This window comes from Odontesthes bonariensis, chromosome 21 (genome assembly GCF_027942865.1).
Source record: "Odontesthes bonariensis isolate fOdoBon6 chromosome 21, fOdoBon6.hap1, whole genome shotgun sequence".
In the NCBI taxonomy this organism is placed as follows: Eukaryota; Metazoa; Chordata; class Actinopteri; order Atheriniformes; family Atherinopsidae; genus Odontesthes; species Odontesthes bonariensis.
Window position 1 is genome coordinate 14,266,717 of NC_134526.1, and position 19,728 is coordinate 14,286,444.

At 42.7% G+C, this 19,728-nt stretch overlaps 1 protein-coding gene across 6 annotated transcripts in view; it reads left to right on the plus strand.

Annotated features, from left to right (window-relative positions):
* The first annotated feature begins 649 nt into the window (after positions 1-649).
* bahcc1a (BAH domain and coiled-coil containing 1a) overlaps positions 650-19,728 on the plus strand; it is a 62,217-nt gene continuing 43,138 nt past the window's right edge. For 5 of the 6 annotated variants that reach the window (XM_075453179.1, XM_075453184.1, XM_075453183.1 and 2 more), the window contains exons 1-2: positions 650-883; positions 4,052-4,376. In XM_075453179.1, coding sequence (XP_075309294.1) covers positions 4,205-4,376 — 172 coding nt within the window. In that variant the 5' untranslated portion in view covers positions 650-883; positions 4,052-4,204. Of the gene's footprint in view, positions 884-3,292; positions 3,370-4,051; positions 4,377-19,728 lie in introns of those variants that run through there. The other variant, XM_075453180.1, reaches the window with a different exon arrangement.

Below are 19,728 nucleotides of genomic sequence, written 5' to 3' on the forward strand. Positions count from 1 at the left end.
TGCACTAATCTTCTTTTTGCTCCATTTACAAACTACTTGTGGTCATTTTGAAGGCAATTGTTGAATTTGCAGAGCTTGAAAATGTATTACGTTTTGTTTGGATCTAGATTTATTCTAAAATCTAAAAACCTCCTCATGTTGTTCATTCTCAAGATGTGCTCGGGCTTAAAGCTGCTGGACAATGTCATGTATGCAGAATAGGGAACAATGTCTTCCTTTTACTCTAATAGGCTGAAGTCTAAATGTTTTTACTGAATATGTTAAGAGCGTCATTACACGGGGGTTGTCCTGACATCAAGCATAATATTACCTGCAATTCTAATCAATTCATCTTGGTTTGTACCTCCGTATCCTCCTGTTTCTAAATCTGTTTCATCTGCCGTGCGTTTTAAGCTTTTACTCGGGGAGCACTGAGCTCTATTGTGAGTGATCGGACCATCCCGCACTTTAAATCTCGCGCTTTTCACTCTGTTTAGCGTTGCCAGTCACCACGCCATTGGTTTGCGCTTTCGGCCAATCGGAGCCTGCCGTATCTGCGGACAGGCGGCACGAGCCCATTACCATGCAGGTATCTGGCCAATGAGAGGCCGTGTTTACCCTGCCCCCGAGACTCGAGGTACGCAGTTGCATCGGGAGAGAAACCGCTGCTCGAAGATCCGAGCCGCAATCCAGTCAGGCCGGAAGCCCCAGTCCCACTGGCCTCTGCTTTCATAGACTGAAACAGCAGACTACTGCACAGCCTCAGATGGAAATATTGTAGGATTTTATTCTAGCCACATGGTCAATCTCATATTTTCCTTTTAAATGGGCGTCGCACTTGCACCTCCTCTCCCAGAGTTTTGTGATTTTATAATTTATTGTTATGCAAGGATTTGACACACCAGTAAGTAGTAATTTTTATATACTTGATCTTTTTTATTCAATAAAAACATTTCAGGGTCCGATGCCTGGCTGCGATCTGACGGATGCTGTGTTTAAATAAAAATGCATGATGTGACATGCTGTGCGTTGCACACAGTGCGTTGTAATAATTTTAAAAATAACAAAACAGGATGCACGAGGTGTATCCTGTGTGGAATAAATCAGTGGTTTCATAAACTGTCACAAAATGACACGACACAAATAAGCTATTATTATTATTATTATTATTATTATTATTATTATTCCATATTGATGACACATATACGATATTTTTATACTGATCGACAACGTAACTGATTTCTAATCACCAATATTTAAGAAAGATGCCAAGTTACGTTGATTTTTTATTTTTTTCTTCCGTTCAATAACATTTACGGTCGTTTTTATAAAGAATTCAAATTGGCAATGCTTTTGTATACATATAATATAGAGCCACGTTATAAATTTTGCGAGCTATTGTTGGGTGTATACTATGGCTGCCATCCGTGACAAACTCCTAGAGGAGTGTTTGCACTGTGAAACAACGGGAAACATTGTCCCTCCACGCCGCGGCCGAGGTGCACTCTCTGCCGGCCAGCGCAGTCACGGAGCGCCGCTTGTCTCACCCGCTGCACGATCCGACCTACACAGCATAATTTGATTTATCAGCTTCCCCTCTGCTGTCGACGTGCTTTTGCAAATGCAATTGACAGCCACTTGAATTTCATTAGGAGCGTCGATCGTTTCAATTTTAAATAAAAACATTTATGTAAAATAAAATCTGGCTTGGATTGGATAAATGAAATCGCACATTTCGGGATGAAATATAAAAGAAAGAAACCATCGTGGGCATTTACGCCACTTCAAATAAATGCCCATAAATGTACATTTTGAACATTTACTAAGCTGTTGCCTCTCACAAACCTCGTAAATGCCCCACATTTTTATTCTTAGGTCGTTAGTGGGCACACAGGGAAGGCTGGATATAACAGCATGGCGAGGGGAAGGTAATGGCCGACTGCAAAGCATTTTCTCAGTATGGAGACAAAGGCAGTCCTCCTGATGGGCGGCCATTCACCTTGGATCCCCCTTACAGTCCACACACCGAAGACTTAACGATCATAGATGCAACAGCAAGGACTTTTAAACGTTTTCACCCCACAGACCCACATGCAAATGTTATTTCAGGAAGCCTCTGTTGATACGGATTTTTTTTTTTTTTCCAGGGACCTGCGTATTCAGTGATTTTACTGTTGATGTTGCTCTGAATTGCTGGCTGTTGGCTGTAACTGGCTACATGGGGAGATAATAGGGCTGGAAGTGAAATAGCCTTCAAGATAACAACATGCCTGCTCATATTTGAAGGCTGTATACATCTGATATATATATGATATAACACATACATATTAATATATATATATATATATATATATATAGAGAGAGAGAGAGAGAGAGAGAGAGAGAGAGAGAGAGAGAGAGAGAGAGAGCTATAGGCCTACCTATATTAGTTATTCAATTTGTGGTGACATGATAAGTTTGTGTGAGGACATTCTTCACAGTCCCTTCGAAGAACCCAATGGGACCCCAAACTGAGAATCTATGATATATAATATCCATAATGCATTTATACATTTAATATTTTGGAAATGTAAAACTAAGCTGCCTTCCACTGGCCTGCTTTATTATTAATATTTTCTGTAACTGCTTGCAGCTTTCACGTTTAGATGATGGTTGTGTAGTTGAATATCGTTGCAATTAAACATAATGTTTTGGTGATTTTACTAATTACACCCTTTTCCCCCATTCTGATTAAATAATACCGTTTTGGGGCAAGGCGGAGCAAGTCGCCTGCAATGTATTTACTACTCCGTTTGATTACCTGACCTGAAATAGGTCAAGGCAGAAGAAGACAGTGAGAGTGCAGTTATTCCCGTGCACATATACCCCCCACCCCACCACACACACACACACACACACACACATACACATACACGGGGGCGTGCGCACGTGCATGTACGCACACGCACACACACAAACACGCAGAGGGAGGGAGAAGGAGACGGCCCCTGCCGTTCAGGAGCTGCTGCATCTCTGTTATGAAGCGGTATTTTAGTGATACTTTGATTTTACATATAACGCCTCTTAGTATGTGACAGATCGCGAGACTTTATGGTCTGACAGTGCAGGTTCCCCCAAGCCAGAATATTCGAAAATACGTCGATGTATGACTCGATTGTTTTTTTGTTTTTTTTCATTCAATTTCCAGTTTTGTATCATTTTCTGTAAACATCATATACATATATATATTTGTGAATTACGCCAAGGTGTTTTATTTAGTGTAACATGTGAAAAACGGTGTGAGCTGTATTGAGAGGGCTGGATGTAGATGACAGGCAGAAAAACGTCTGCATCAAATCCGAGACAATAGGACGAGCAGGAGAAGGAAGGCAGCGTTGTTCACCTTGAGATGTAGGCTGAGTAGACTTCCATCATTTTTAACCGAAACAGAACAACACACAGTGCTTCCTCTGACTAAAGTAAAACGCTTTTTGATATTTGTTGGAGGAACCTCGATTGATTTTTTTTTTTTTTAAAGGAAGAAAAAAAAAAAGCTCTTTGCATGTTAATGTGCATTTTTCTAGAATTACAGATACGCGCTGACGTGGTGTTTGAATCAAATGTGTGGATCAGATCAAATGTGATTAATATTAGATGGTGCAGAATATATATGAGTATAAAATGTGTCAGTGTGCTCGTTGTGTCTGTGTCTTTGGAATATGAAGTGCTCATCTCCATACAGGCCTATACTCAGGCTTATCAATAGAGCCAAAGCTGAGCCCGGCTCATTGGGCTTCTGGACGTCTCGCTCGCCGATTGTATCTTTGGTGGCTACTTTAGACCAAGCAGTTTTTGCTTGAATAGGCAGAATTCACCAATATGCAAAAATATGCACACATGTATTAGAGGAAAACGCAATGAAGTGGCAATAATGACTTGTTTTTCTCATATGTGCCTGGTTATTTGACCTAATCTTACTATTGCTGTTATACTAACTCTGCAATATCAGAATTGAGCTTCTTGCCATTCTTATCTGAGCTCTCGTTTTTTTTCCCTTGAGACTGAGAACTGCTCTGAATTTCTCTTTTGACAGAAAAGATGATCGTGGGCTGTGCTTTTGGCTGGAGAAGCCTGCTATCGACTGAATGCAACACATAGATTCGAAGGGAAGGATTTTTTTATGGGTTGCATCTGATTTTCCTGACTTACCCGATCCGGATTTCGGATTAATTTAACATTCCTCGGAATGGAAGGACGGGATTTCGCTGCTCCGGCTCACCTTCTTTCAGAGCGGGGCGCCCTGGTGCACCGAGCCGCCTCTCGGATCGCTCCCTCGGGCCACAGCTCAGTCCAGCACGCCGGTCACTTCCCGCCAGGGAAATATTACCCATCACACATACCAATGGCTCCCCACTCAGGTTAGTCAAACATCCACGGGGCTTTTGTCCCACATAAATATTGCAATTGAAATGTTTCTTTGCCCATATGCGCTTTCTCAGAGCTCGCTGTTTCGCATGCTCTTAATGTTGCACCGTAAAGGACCTACATTTATCATCGTGAATAATAGACGGTAGGCATGTTGTCTTACAAAGCTGATTATTTTTGCACAAAAGACAACAATAGAATGGGCTCGTGGAGGCTTGCTCGTTTGTGGCTGTTGACATAAATTTCTTGTTCAAATAGCAGCTAATAAATCAGTGGACATTTGATTTACATTAAGCCAGCGATCAGGAATTTTGATTAATCTGAGTCTTCATTTGTAATTAGGATCTTTCACAGGCGTCGAAGGCATTTGTGTTGAGCAAATAGTCATTTGATAAGCTGGTAAATGTCGTGGTATTTAAAAAGAGAAAAAAGAAAAAAGACGTTTAAGATCTGCTTTAGTTTTCACGTTGGAAGTTTCACAAGGCTGACGCTGGTTTCCCTACGTCTCTCAAGCTGAAAGAGATTTTGTCACTTTACGTTAAACTGATTAGTGTCATACTGATGCCATCACTTAGCCGAAACCCCAGGCCATACATAGAGTCAAAAAAAAAAAAGGAAAGGAGAAGGCTGGATGGGTTACTGTGCAGGAAGATGAGCAGTACCAGAAACCTTCCCTCTATATTTGGGCTTTGAAGTGTCAGGGTGCAAATGTGTTCACAGTGCATGCATCAGGTTTATCAAGTGACTTTGGTATCATGTAAACCCAAACGTGTGCGTTTACGAACATGAAAGCACATTTTTTTTTGCCTACATAGAGAAGTCAAAATTGACAATTTAACCAGAAGACCACTGATCAGAATAACCTTTACCAGTCCCTGTATTTGCATTATTTATAGCTGCACTGGGTTTAATTAAATATGCTCAGGAAAAGCTCTGGATTTAGTGTGGAGAAGAATTTCAGAAAAAGAAAATGTATTTATTTCACAAATGGTCAAGATACCTATTATTATTCTTTCTTTTAATGTGCTAAAAGAATGATACTAACTGCATCAAACAGTTCTACTTTGAAGATCATTTTCTTTGATAACATGTTAAAGAAGCTTACAAAACACATGTTCCTCCAAATGAGTCTTAGATTACTGCAAAGAAAATTGATATATCCATTTCAGATATTTTTATCTGTTAAATCTACAACTGAATTATGTGGTCTCAGGTAAAGCTGGTCAGTGAAGCATTCAGCCGCCCTTAACAATGCATTCTGTCTTGTACTGCATTATACTTCAAACAGCTGTTTGTTTATTTGCACTTTTTATATTTAATAGTTCTACTGTAGGCAGAGTTGTGGAAGGCTAACCAACGATATTTTTCAAATTCATTGTGTTTGTAAAGATTCCGAATTCATTTGCAAAATCAAGCTAAACATTAGGCATAATTAGTCATTCAGGAGAATTCGCGGGTGCTGTTCACCATTCATCTCTCACCATTCATGTTTGCTTTTGGCAGCACTCACACTGCTCACTGCACACACACATACACGCAGAGAGCCTGCATCCGTGTTTTTTTTTTTTTCTCATCTTACAGATGTTTTGTTGAGAGCATGAAGGCTAATGCTGGCTACGGGGTACAGGTGCTCCCACCAATCAGATTTGGTGTGTCTTTTGTAGAACTGTGCAACAGTAACATGAAGACCTGCCCTCCAAATGTCAGCACTGTTCGGTGAGCAGCACAGGTGGTTTATTGTTCTCAGTTTCATCAGAAAGGCATGGGTGGGACTGCAGTCCAATATCCTGCAGAAGAAAATGATTTCATTCTTTACATTTTAAGATATTTGATAGGATTAACAAACAGAATAATATGACATAACTTTAAATGATTTCAAAATCTCCTCTTGGTCTCATTAGAATTAATGTGTTATTGCACTCAGCTGATATGCAATTCTTGATTTATTATTTCAATAATATTTGAAAATGTCAAGCATACCATAATTGAAATAAGTGGATAAGACACGAAGGCTAATTCAAAATTATTTGAGGTTTTCATTTTTAAGATGGTATTTCATTAAAACAGGAGATGCTTTCGCTTCACATGGAAACATTATTGATTGTTCTCTTTAGTAATTCTAAATTTATTTTATTGGGGCATTTAGAAAGAAAACATTTTGAGGCCAAACTGGCTCTTTATTGGGTTGTTGAATATAAAGATACACAGGTTTTCTTCATGGAATTAAATTGATTAGATTAAAGAAATGAAAGCAAGTTTTTTTTTTCCTTTAATTTCCCAAATCATTTTTATTTGACAGTAATGAGATTGAATAACAAAGGGCAGCATTCTCTTGCAGAGTATTTATTTCCTGGGATCATGTCATCAGCTTAATGTTATTTCCAACTAGTTCAACCAAATGATTACAGCTGTAGATTTTCTGACCAAACTGGTCCTGGTTCGTTCATCTTGACAGGGCAGGTCATTGGCATTCCTTCAAGTGACCTGTATGCTAGCAACATTATAGCACAACTGAGCATGTTGTTTGCTGAGTGTGTTCAGTTTACCCGCACTTTTCCTCTGGGGACTAACTTGCACACTAGTTCACATGAATTCTTTACAAAGAACATGAATATTTCAGCGTAGATGTAAAAATGCATTGAGAGGCAGGTTTCTGATGTGGCTCCTTGAAAGGACTCCTCTGAATTTGCAGAGGTATTCATTTGTGAGTCCCGACACCCTTTCTGCTGAAAAGAGCAATGTCAGTTGCAACACCCTCCCCTGGACGTGCTCCCAACAGGGTTGCAGAATTTCAACGCGTTTTGGGAGAAAATTTTCTCAAATTTCCACACACTGTCTTCTTGCCCTCTGAAACACGCTCCTCAGAGTCAGTAGAGATTCTGTTTGTTTGCGTTTGCCTCTGTCCATCTTCACCTACTACAAGCCAGTAATTTGCAATGCATGTCAGGGGGTCGATTTATAGTTTACACTTGCACCGTGCTCTGGAAATGTGACATTGGAGCAGCTTCTCTCTGTGTACTCGTGGATACGGTGAGACATAGACCTGTAAAAGCATCTAATTCGGTTTAATTCAGACAGTTCATTTACAAGGACTCTAAAATAGAAATTGTATCTTCTTCTGGCTCAGACACAGAGTTGGAGACAGTCTTCACTTGGCTGTGAGGCTAGAATTCAGATGTTGGATAGTGTCAGAGCAGGAGACATAGTGGAGCTGTCTTTTTACTGCTGGCATTTATGGCTGCGGGTTCATCTTTCAGCCATATTGTTCTGATCAGTACTCTCTGGCTGAGGTGTGGCTGTGTGGAAGCAGCAGGGGGTTCGGAGGCTGTTCGTGGCTGATCTCTGCTCTAAACACCCCATGTAATCAAAGGTCATATTTGTGTCATCTCACTCCCTCAGCCTCCCCTTCCTTTACATCTGCCCTTTCTCCCTGTCCATAAGCTCTCCTCTCTGTCTCTTCCCCTCCATTTTTCAGCTTCCTTTCTTTCCAGCAGGAAGACCCTTGTGTCTGGGAAGCGGTGGTCTTCCTGCCACTTCTGTTTTAGCCACCCTCCCTTGCCTCTGGGCCATTGTTGCAGACCCTAGCTTTGTGTGTGTTTTACAGCTGCTGTTAAAGATAAAAAACAGTCTCTTCCACCCCCTTTATTGTTTACTGGTAGGATGTCCCTGTCATTGCCTTGGTTTTTATGTCCTAGCTGGATATCTGAGCAGCTCCCCCCTTCAAAAGTTAGCCATGCTGCCTGCCTTCTCCCATTTTTTTCCCAAAGGAGAATAAATAACTTTACTGAGACTTTTATTGAACGTCTCATTGCTGAAATATCCCATGGGCCTGTGGTTGTTGGGAGGACTCTTCAAAGACAAACACAGGTGTTTGGTGGAGTTAGCAACGGGCTGGTTACAACCAGGGTCTTAAAAAAATAAACCTCAGAGAGTGGGTGAGGGCTGTTCATGGGAAGGGAGGCTTCTTCTTCAAGGTCTCATTGCTCTTGTGTCGTAAGCACTTGGAGATTGTACTGTGGCCCTGTCTCCTTTAACCCACCCCACATACTTGACAACCCCAGACAAGAGCAGTGGCTGCAGTGTGTTTTGTGTTTAGTGTAATTGTTTAGCTAAACAGCACGCAGACTACTGAAGTCTGTCCCTGTATTTTCCTTTTAAAAAAATTGAGAATATGTTGAGAAAAGCTCAGCAGCGAGTCTGAGTGAGGATAAATCTTGAACATTGCATTAAAAGTCCACTCATATACAGAAGCCCCACTTCTGGAAGTACAGTGACAGAAGATGGGTTGTAGGCCAAGTTCCATTTGGCACTGGCTTTGTACACTATCCCCTCTTCTTTGCTATTGCAAAACAGAGAGAGAACCATGGCCTGTTGTTGGGCTCGTTTGTGAATAGTTGTTAGATGACACAGTTCAGGCTGGCTGTCACTGGAGTCCTCCTGAATAGTGGAGGTGTTGCTTGGCATCCTGCACCTGGCTGTAATAGCACCTTGCCCTGTGCTGCTGCCATCTGTCCTCTCCCCCTGACATTCCCCCTGGAAACCACAATGTATGGCAAGGGTGGTGAGCTATCTTTGAAAGGGTAAGCCCCTTACGTATTTGCAAATGGGTTTACTTACAAGACTAATGTTTTGAGTGTATTCAAGCCTCAATATCATTATAGCTCAGGTAAGCTAGAGACTTTTCTACGTTCTTTCTTGTCACTACTGGGTCATCATACCAGACACTTATTTATAAAACAAACAAAACAGCATCAGAATTTTCCACTCATTTAACCTAAAAGGTAGATAGATAAATCCGATAGATGATTAAATCACTTTGTGTTCTGCAAATGTCTTTGCTCATCAGCAAAACTGTCCCGCTACGTGAAATAAAAGCAGGGGCCTGGCTTTCTGAGAGGATTTTGGCTAGCTACTGGTCGTGTTGCCTCAGATACAGTCTCTTCAAACAGACCGCCACCCACACTACACCGCGTGGCATGATGCCACAGAGCCCTCGCCTCGAGCGTGGGGCGTGTACATAGGACAAACACAAAGGAGACCCACGGGTGAGAGTGACGGGCAGGGTAATACCTTCCTGTATTGGATTTCAGGGCATTGGATTTCAAAACACTCTCATCTATTTTTAAACTCTACATGAGGAAGTGAGAAGTTGAATTAGGAATCAAATGAGATTTTAGTTTGCTTCCCATGACTTGCACACATACCAAAAGCTTAAATTGTGTTTGCGAGATTTAATAGACTGATATATTTGCCCAACCTCAAGAACTGCTGTTTTGTTTGTGATTTGGACATCTCTCTGGTTTACTCTTATTCTCTTTCTTCCCGTCTTTATTTTCTCCTCCCTCCCTCCCTCCCTCCCTCAGTATCAGGCGGCTTCTCATCAGGCAGCCCCGGGCCCACCTCAGTGCATGGCCGTATTGCATGTGACAGCTGTTAGACATTATTAACGGCTCAAGCAGAAAATCCAAACTTTTTTTTTTTTCTTAATTCCAGTTTTCTTATTGTAATCGTTCACTGAAAAGAACAAAAAAAAAAGGGGCCGTTGCCCTATTATTGTCAGACGATTTGCGGTCAGTGACAATGCTGTACGCATGTGAGCGTGTACGTATGTGTGTGTGGCTATGTTTGGGTTAGTGGGTGGTTTGGATGTGTGTGTCTTACACTGTGTTCTCTAGACACCCACTCCCCCACTGGAGCTGAGGCCCTCTGTGGTCGACTGTAAGGCGTAGACAGGTGCATTGTTAACCCTCTAACGTCCGAGTCCCTCCCAGCTTGATCAGATGTTAGCTTTATGCAGGAGATTCATTGTATACGGTGGTCCAGTGTTACACTGCTTTTATAAGAACCAGTGTGCGCTCTTTCCCTGCTTAGATGAATATATAAAATCACAATGTTTTATTTGCCAGGGGACAGTTTAACATGCAGGGTGCCTGTGTAAGGTTAAATTTCTTCTGCAGCACTACCATGTTGACTACACAACATGAGATAGGGAAATAATTCTGTACAGGGCTATTTTCTGTACTCAGATTCTTCTTTCTCAAAAAAAATGTTGCAGAGGGTCCAATAAACTCAAATAAGGGTCCACAATTTGGTGATATCACAGGAAAATTGGGCTGTGGTGACACACAGAGCCAAACAACGAGGTGTACTGCTAAATATATGCATTTAATATATGTTTTGCCATTGAATGTACATGCAGTATGCCTCTTAAGGATGTGTCAGCCTTTTTTGTGAGAAAACATAGATTAGCATCAGGAATTCCATTTTAATAAGTCCCATGGGACCATCCAACCAGATGTCTAGTCCTCAATCCAAAAAAGTGGACTTGTTGCTCGGCTCTTCCATGGATATCTTGAGCTCCAGCTGACACAAATGAGCAACGAAAAAAAAAGAAAAAAGAAAGGAAATAAAAAGAAAAGAAAGAAAATATGTCCACTCCATTTGTTTTTTCATTCAAGTCACCTGTTTTACACACAAACCCTTTCATGCCTACATGTTGACTCTTCGATGATCACATCTGTATCCTGTAGTTCCTCAACATTCCCCAATTCTCATTAACAGGTAATCTGTGTTTCAGAGTAGATCCGTCTCTGTCCACTTTGTTCTGCATTTTTCCACGTTTTTTTTCCTTCTTTTTTTTTTTTTTCTTGTCCCGTCCGCCTGGCGTGACCACTAGGCTACACTGCATCCTCTCTCTGATACAGCATGCGTCCTCAGGATGTGGGGCAAATGACTGGCGCCGCTGCAACAGATGTGTGTTTGTCTGCTGTTGCTGCATGCATATTAGCTCATATTAGCTTTCTATCCTTGCTCTGAACGGCCAGTGACCTACCCTCCGGTGAATGTGGGGGATGGGACTGATTTGTGCAAAAAAAAAAAAGAGGCAGACAGACACAGACTGTAGAAGCGTCAGCAAGACTAGATGCACACTGTCACATGCTGTCATACACTTACTGGTGCATCGCGAATAGTCGCATGACAAGCCCCCCCCCCACACACACACACGTGCGCACACATACACAACACAAGCACGTCACACAGACTCACACATCTTTCCTCCCAGGAGGCCATGGGGCCAGTGGGACAGGGCAAGCTCGAGAGTCTGGTTCATCTGTTTACATCTAATTTTAGAAAGAGGACTATTTCTGCCACCACTGCTCCAGCTTTTTTTTATATCCTTGAGAGAGAACAAGAGAAAGAAGAAGAGAGAGGGAAAAAAAAAATCTTTGACAGCCTTTTCTCACAATGGTGAGCGGTTATCTCATCCCCTCAGTGCTGCTACAGTCTGCAGTCTCTCAGTACAGTACCAGCGGACACAGAGAGGGAGGGAGAGAGCACCTTGCATTGTAAACCCTCTCATCCTCATGTAACATGAATGTGCAAATTTACAAGATGATTTTTTTTACCCCTGCCCTGTGAGCTCTTGCTTTGACCCAGTGCTGTTCATCACAACAGTCAAAAAAGAAGGAAGACAGGGTTAAAAAGAAAATGTTTTGCGTGCGTGGGGGGGGGGGGGTATAAAATGCATCTTGCTTTAAAGAAACAGTGCCAGTGCGTTAGTTAATCCTCAAGCTTGGTGGCTGCTATCCAGCCGGGAAGCTGTTGTTTGCCAGGGGTGCCTGGAGGGGGTAAGCTGTCAGGGAGACGCTGAACTGGCCGCCTGGGGATGCAAGGTGAGAACCAGATCAGGACAGGGTTAGGCCTGTGAGTCTGGGACAGACAGGTTGTAGCCTCTTGCAGGTGCTTTCATAAAGAGCCCCCAAGGCCAAACATACAGCCTGCTGGATGCAACCTGAGCCAGGTGCTGCCCATCCCCCACCCTAATACATAAACCACCACACAATGGAAATGTGTGCCTGTATACACCCCTCTGCCACCACCAACTCCACATGCTTTATTCTGAGACATGGCAGGTAAATTAATTGGCTGCGAGTATGTAACATAAATGCCGAGATAAAGGTGCACTGTCTGGCCGAAGCGTAGCGTAACGGCCGCGATGATAGCTCCATTGTGCAGATATTGAGGGGGGTAGTTAGCAGCACAGCCAGCAGAGCCTTTTCTGGAAGGCTGGATAGCCTCTGATTAATTGTGGGGAATGCTTTGAAGTGACACCAAAATGCGCCCGCTCGCAGGCTAATGCAATACCATCAGTATAGGGAGCGTTCCCTCTTCCTCAGTCTTCATTAGCTAATGTTTCCCTAGCACTATCTTGCCACCCGCCCCTTACACGCCTGCCTCTTCTTCAGGCAGCTTTTAGGAGCTCTCAGCCTTTATTCTTGGCATTATTTCATGTTTCCACAGTCATTTTTCTACATGACATTTTTTGAGTGTTTTTATTTTTCTTAGAAGGTGGCGAGGAGGCTTTTACTCACACAGCTGCGCAGCACAGGTGAACTGTGGCACAGCTGAAAGGCCCACGGGATTGATGTGGCACAAATGGGACATGGCTGGGGACTTTTCCCAGAATCCATTTTGATCTCCAAAATTGACAGACGAGCTACAGCTGTGGATGTGCCCGTGTTAGTGAGCGAGTATGTGAGTTTAAAAAGCTAGGGGGGCAGGGTTAGATCTGTCAGCTGTTGGAGTAAAGTAAACTATTAGCAGTGGGAGAGGGCAGTGCTTCCAGTGAAGAATTAGAACCAGTTCTAATTGTAGTGAGGTTGGGCTATGATTACATGCTGGCTAATGCACTGACAGACCTCTTAGTTGGCTGGCTCTCAGAATGCTGCTGAAATGGCTGAATGCCTTTTGGTTATACAGCATAATGGGAGGGTGTGTGAACACACTTGTGTGTGTGTGTGTTTGCTATTTGTGAGTGGCTGCCTGTGTGTATATATGATTATATACTTTTAAGCCGGCGTTTTGAATGTTTTTGTGAGTTTAGCATTTTTCTTGCACATCTGTGATAATGGTGCTCTGCTTGATTCTTGAGTGCCTGTCATGATATGCAGTAGAGGCAACTTTTGTTCCCAAATCAAACCTCAGCTGGCGCAACTGTCTCTCAACAGTAGAGGAGAAGTGTGTTTTTGTGTATGTACGAGTTAGATTTGTTGGTGTGTGAGTGTGCATGCCCACAGGAAGTGGCAATCAAAGAAGCTGTGTGGTGGAAAGATTGTATAAGGAATGAGAGAGGAAACAGAGTAGCAGGCACTGAGAGGGCAGCATGTGGAGGTGGATGGGAGGGCTGATGCAGGTGCCTAATTCTTTTTATATTCTATCCAGCTCTCTTCTTCACTTCTGCATGAGGCTGTAGAGAATGTAATTCCCCTTTCAATTACGAATTTGATAAGTTGGAATGTCTGTAATAGTAATCAGAATAATAACATAAATGGATTTATTCAGCATAATCTTGTAAGTTCCATGCAAAAACAATCGGGCAAGAATTTCGAGAAGAAAGCTTTCTCACTACATAAATTTAATTACTCTTTTTATTTTTTTTGGTGGAACAGTCTGTTTTCAGGTGCGTAGATACATACTTCTGCAGTAAGCTGTGCTTTACATCCTAACCAGAAACGGTTATAAATCACATCACATTCCCAGCATATGGGATGACAGTTATGGGAGTGTATCCACTGTGTCTTCATCAAGCTCTTAGGCCTGCGCGATATCTCTTTCAAATAGACACAAGGAATACAGACATCATTGTGGCTTCACCATGGGTCAGGAGGTCAGAGAAAACATTGACAGGAATTCTGTTGTGTGCATCTCTGCTGATTACTTTCTTGGTTAGTCACGGCTCATAGATGCACTGGAGTGTCTCAGTGTTTGCTTCAAGGTGTTGTTTTTTTTTGCAGAAAATGAAAAACACTCAGTTTAGCAAAAAAAATTGTTATACAGCAATTCTTGCTGCCATAAACTTACCCAACTGTAAGAAAACTTCTGATGACCTCTTTCTCCAATTTTCTCGTGTATATGAACAAAGCAACTAATTCTCTTTTTGTCTTCTTTCTCAAATTTTGTGACCACTCCTATACCACTACTCCTATTCTTATTACAGCCATATAACATAGCCCAAGCCACCACCTTCTGACAAAACTGGCAACATAGTTTATTCTTTTGGAATGGAAACAAGTATTTTCTGTTAAAAAAAGTCCTTCACATTTGCTTGACAGTTTGATGGTAACAACATTTTTTTTTTTATTAATTTATTTCTATTAGCCTATATTTAACCAGGTCAGTCCTGTTGAGATACAATGACTTCTTTTTCAAGGGAAGCCTGGCCAAGAGAGCAGCCTGAGAAACATTAAAGTTACAGCAATTAAAAAAACAAACAACACGCAACAATATCAGTGAAATACATGCTAGATATAAGTAACAAGATTAAGAATTTTCATCAGAACAACAACAAATGCGATACGTAGTTTGAAGATTTGTTTGTGCGCATGTTAATTCATTTATGGCTTCATGGAAACTAAATGTTATGTCTTTGGGTTATTCTTGTAATGGAGAAAGGCTGTACCCTACCAGTAAATGTGTGAGAAAGGAGGGAAGTATGAGGAGAGAAATGGTCAGTCATAGTTGCAGGACATTGCTCAGCCAGAGTCATATGTACACATGGAAACTGGATGGATCAATACCACATGAACTGTTGAGAAGTATGCCGCTGTGTGGGAAACAGAGGATGGTTGGGGAGACTGGAACATGTGATGCAGCTGCAGATGTCTTTTAGTTTAGAACAATCATTTTATTTTTGCTACGAGTTCCACAATGTATCTACTCTTTTTTGTGTGTGTTTGTGAGTGTGTATGAGTAAATGTGTGCATCCCCATTTTACAGATCCTCTTTCAGAAAGTGGAGCTGCTTTGAGGATCAATACTGACATACTGTCTGCACAAGTACACACCCAAAAAAAACACGTACACACACTACTAAGCTCACTGTCTCATCTGTCAGTTGACAGAGTTTTCTCCAACTCCTCCGGCTCTCTTTCCAGCCAAGCAGATGGCGAACATTCAGAATGAAAGCAGATCCTAAGTCCTTTTGGATCTCCATCAGTCCGCCAGTCTCCGGGACCATCCTGCAGGCTCAGGTTTCTCCTACAGTGACTGAGCCTTCCCAGCTCTTTAAACTGGCTGTGGTCACCACCTTTATTTCACGGCTCATGTATATTGAGTCCAGAGCTTTTTAGCCTCACATCAAACCACACTTACCTCACACAAGGCACTGAAAGCTAGATTGGGCTGCTGACAGTTGCTCCCATTGCACACTCTGTTGTCTCCAGCTCAGCAGATACCACGAAACTTAGCAGGGTGCCTTTGCTCTCTGTTCTCTCACATCCTCCCCCAGTGCCTGGCATCCCACTGTGTGCATATAGCAAATTCTTTGAGGAGCACATCCCCCTCGTCTGTCAGTGTGTCGGTGCCACTTACCTGTAGTTGCAGCTACACTAACCTGGCCTCCACACAAGGGTGGAGTTTTTCATATTGCAGAATGAGCAGAATTTATTCTAGAAGGCTTGCTTTGGCCCTTTTTGTTTTGAAGCTTGCTCTGCTACAAACTGTAAGTAATTTTTACGAGACAAGCTTCTGTGCCAGTCACCCAGGCCACTGTGGTGGAGAGCGATAAAGATGCCATTCCAGCCTACAACATCTTGGAGATTGTGCAAAGAGGAATGGAGAAAGTGTGCACACTCGTGTACGTGAGCATGCACACATGTTTGTGTCGGTGTGTATTTGTGTACATGTAATAGGAGGAAGGTGGTTAGTGCTGTGTGTTAAAATGGAAAAAAAAGTTTGGCTTTCCAAGGGAGGCCTCACACTGCCCCTGCCCGCATCTCTTGATTTATGGGCTTGTGAATGAAATCTCTCATTTGTCATTTTTTATTTGTTTTCTCCTCACCATCCCTTTTTTTCATTCAGTTTCTCTTTGAGTGTTACACTTTTCCAAAGAACAGAGAGAATAAGGGAGGCAGAGAAAAGGACAGCAAGGAGCTGGTTTCCTGGTGCAAACGGTTAAATTCCACGTTGAGCAAAAGCCTTGTCTTAGTGAATATGTTTTAATAAATATTCATATAAGTTGACATTCCGGCGTAATGTATTTTGTTTGTGGTAAGAGTGCCTTTCATTAAGCAGTGATAAAATTCTTGCTTGTAAAAAATTTAGAGCACTTGCCACGATTGTGTTCCAGCTGTGTTGTGGTATGTTATTGTTGGAAATAAAATTTAAAAAAAACAAAACTCTGAAGCATTCGTGTGAAAGTGTGTTTGTATGTGGAGAACATTGCTGGGCACAGGGACGCATGAAACCACGTTTGCTGCTAAGACGTGCTAGTGAGTTACCACGCTGAGGTCATAGTCAGGTCAACTGAAGTCTGGAGCAATAGTGTGGGTGTGTGTGTGTGCATGTGAAATTGCAATGGGCGCGTGTTTATGTGTCAGTGTGCACCTCAGTCATTCAGGTGGAAGCTATAAATCTGCCTCACCCTCTCCTGGCCTGCCGAGGACACAGCAGGATCATTTGGGGTTTCACCCTTTTTCAAAGGAGTAGAGGTGAGTGAGGAAGAGGTTTAAAGGGGGAGAGAAGAATAGAAGCAACATAGATGAGGCGGGGGGCTTAATGAGGGCCCTGGCTCCCATGATTATGGGACTGGCTGATAGAAATCAGGATCTTTCTCAAAGAAGTCAATTAACCCCCTTCCCCTACCCTAATTATAAATAGATTGCTCCACTGGCTCTTTACTGATGGCGCCGCTCAGCACAACTCAATATGCAGAGTCATGCTGCCTGACTCTTTAAGGGGTTGTGTGTGTCATTAAAGCCTTTTTTTTTCAGGATCCATTGGCAGATTGCTTAAAAATGTGTTTTTTAAAGCTGTTTGTTATCCCAACTCCACTCATCTTGTCGCTTACCTGTCAATAAGAGAGTCAGTACCGTGCAGCACCAGGAGGGGGCTCCAGCCCAGGAGGTGTGTGGTCATTAGTGCATTAGAGCTTAGATGATGGCTGAACTCTGTGGTCAGAGTAAATAAGCAGTGTTGTAGAATGTCAACACAGCCAGCCGGCTCCTTCACAGCACCAAATGTTGACATAACTGCTCTCTTATCTGAGAAGCGCAAAGCCAAGTGCCACAATTGGACGCAATGCCAGAACAAATACAGTAAGGGTTGGAAACCACACTGTCCAGCACACAAATCCATAGACGCACACACTGGCTATAAAGGAATGCACCGCATAGGTTTTTGATTTATTGCTGCTTTACTACTTGTGTCATATGGCACAGAACACTGCATACACAATAATGCAGGGCCATGGAGAAGTCGTGCAACCAAGGTGTTGGTACAGACTATTCATGCCACCAGTCGGCCTGGTGTTCATGTTAGCTCATGAAAATAATGGGGTGTTTAGGATCTCAGTAATCTTGGTGAAGGGCCTGGACCCCACTTCCTCTGCTCAACTTGGCAAAGAATGGTTGCCAGTCTGGCGGTCTTAGGACAAGCTTTGCCATCAGGGCTAAGTGGATGAGCAGTTTAAGTTGTAGCACCAATTATCATTTGTGTGAGTGTGTGTCAAAATAAGCAGAAAGAGAGACAGGAAACAGAAGGGGGGACAGAGAAAGAGAGATGTCATCTGGCTGCTTTGTTTAAGTACCTGTGTCACATTTGCTTCTTTTCTGTGTCAAAACATTTCAGTAGACCTTCTTCCCCTCATTGCCTCACATCATCCTAATAACTCTTCTTTAGTCTCCTTCTCTGTCTCTCCCCACCCTCCTCTGCCTCCCCCTTTCTCTCCATTATGGCCTCTGCCAGATCTACAATGTGCTTGGCTCTCTCTGGCGTTGTGATAACCTGCTGAAAGCTGTTGCTCTCCTGTGGGTGAGCATGCTCCCGGCTGAAGTTTATCTGCACTACCTCTCTTTGTGTGCACTCTATTTAACTCCACAGCTTTGACTTACTGTCTTCCTTCCAAAGATTCTCTGAATCATTTAACATAGAACTTAAGTCTCTCTGATGGCCATAAAACATAGCACCAGGGCTTTTGGACCAGTGTGAGGGTTATGTTAAAGAAAACTAAGAATAGGAGTACAGCTTAAAGTCAGTTTGATAGCTACGCTGGGATGCAGAGTTTTCATTTGAGACCCTAAGTAGCCATTTGGAAAATATATGGTTTTGATTTTACTAACCTATGTGCGTGTGTGGTACTTTTGCAACTTTTCAGTGAGTATGTGAGTTTTGAGGATGTGCAAAGGCAAACCAAATTAACAGCTGCTGCACATCTGTCGAGTTCGATCAGATGCTGTAATCATCATGTAACCTCCCTCCTCCCCTCTGCTATCTCTGCACACGATCTGCAGACAATAGGATTGAAAGAAGGGTTACACGTGACCATCCAGTTTGCCCATGTAGTATAAACTATAGACTTAATGTGATCACTGAATTGTGATGGAGGACTGCAGTAGTAGCTGTGCAACCAACCAAGCAAATGGAGAGCAATGAGCAGTTGATCAAGGTGCCCCCTCCTTCTCAGAGAGATTTCACCTTGAATTTAGATTTTTTTTCTCTCCTAGCTGTTAGATCCCATCATGATACTTTTTCTAATTGCTGCCCTGTTCTATGTTACACTTAATGTTATGGTGAAGTTGACCTTCTCTCATGTCTACACATTGCAGGAAATGCTCTTTTCTGTTCAAGTGTATTGCAGCAGATGTTGAGCAGGCCCTAGCAGCAGCAGCATTCCATGGATGACCAGCGTCAGTGGCTTTAAAGCTTGGTTTAACTGATGCTTTTCAGAAATTAATTTACTGCATAATTTGACTGAATTTGGGCGCATTTGAGAATCTAGGGTGGTACAGAGGGAAGGAAACGGGCTATCTGTATGAGCCTAGTACATTATTGTCATTTTGGCTAAGAGGCCTCACAACAAAACAATTCAAGGACACGTGTGATTATACAGTGTGTTCTTTATAGGGCAATGTTCAGTGTTTGGCCTTGGCTACCCAGGTGCCTTGCTTTCCCTTGTCTGTAGGTTATCAGAGGGAAAATGCTTGCATTTGTCTTGAACAACGTTACAAGAATTAAACATTTCTCCTTTGTTCCCCCTTGTGAACCAATGGCAAATTACATTCAGGGCTGCCGAAAGACCTTGGGCTGGCTGGTTGGTGCGGCGGCTCCCGGCTCTGTTATCTGCACTGTTCTGCCTCTGTGCCTCTGACAGGCAACATCAGACAGAAAGAAGCCAGACCAGGGAGCTGCCTTCTGTTTCTCGCACACACATCACTCCAGGACTTTATCATATTACAAGCTGATCCAAGGGAACTCAGAAGACAGCAGCAAAGTGAAATCTTCAGCCAGGCCCCTCATGTCCAGCACTGCTCTGCATGACCTAAAGGAGGCGCCGGGCCACAGATAGAGG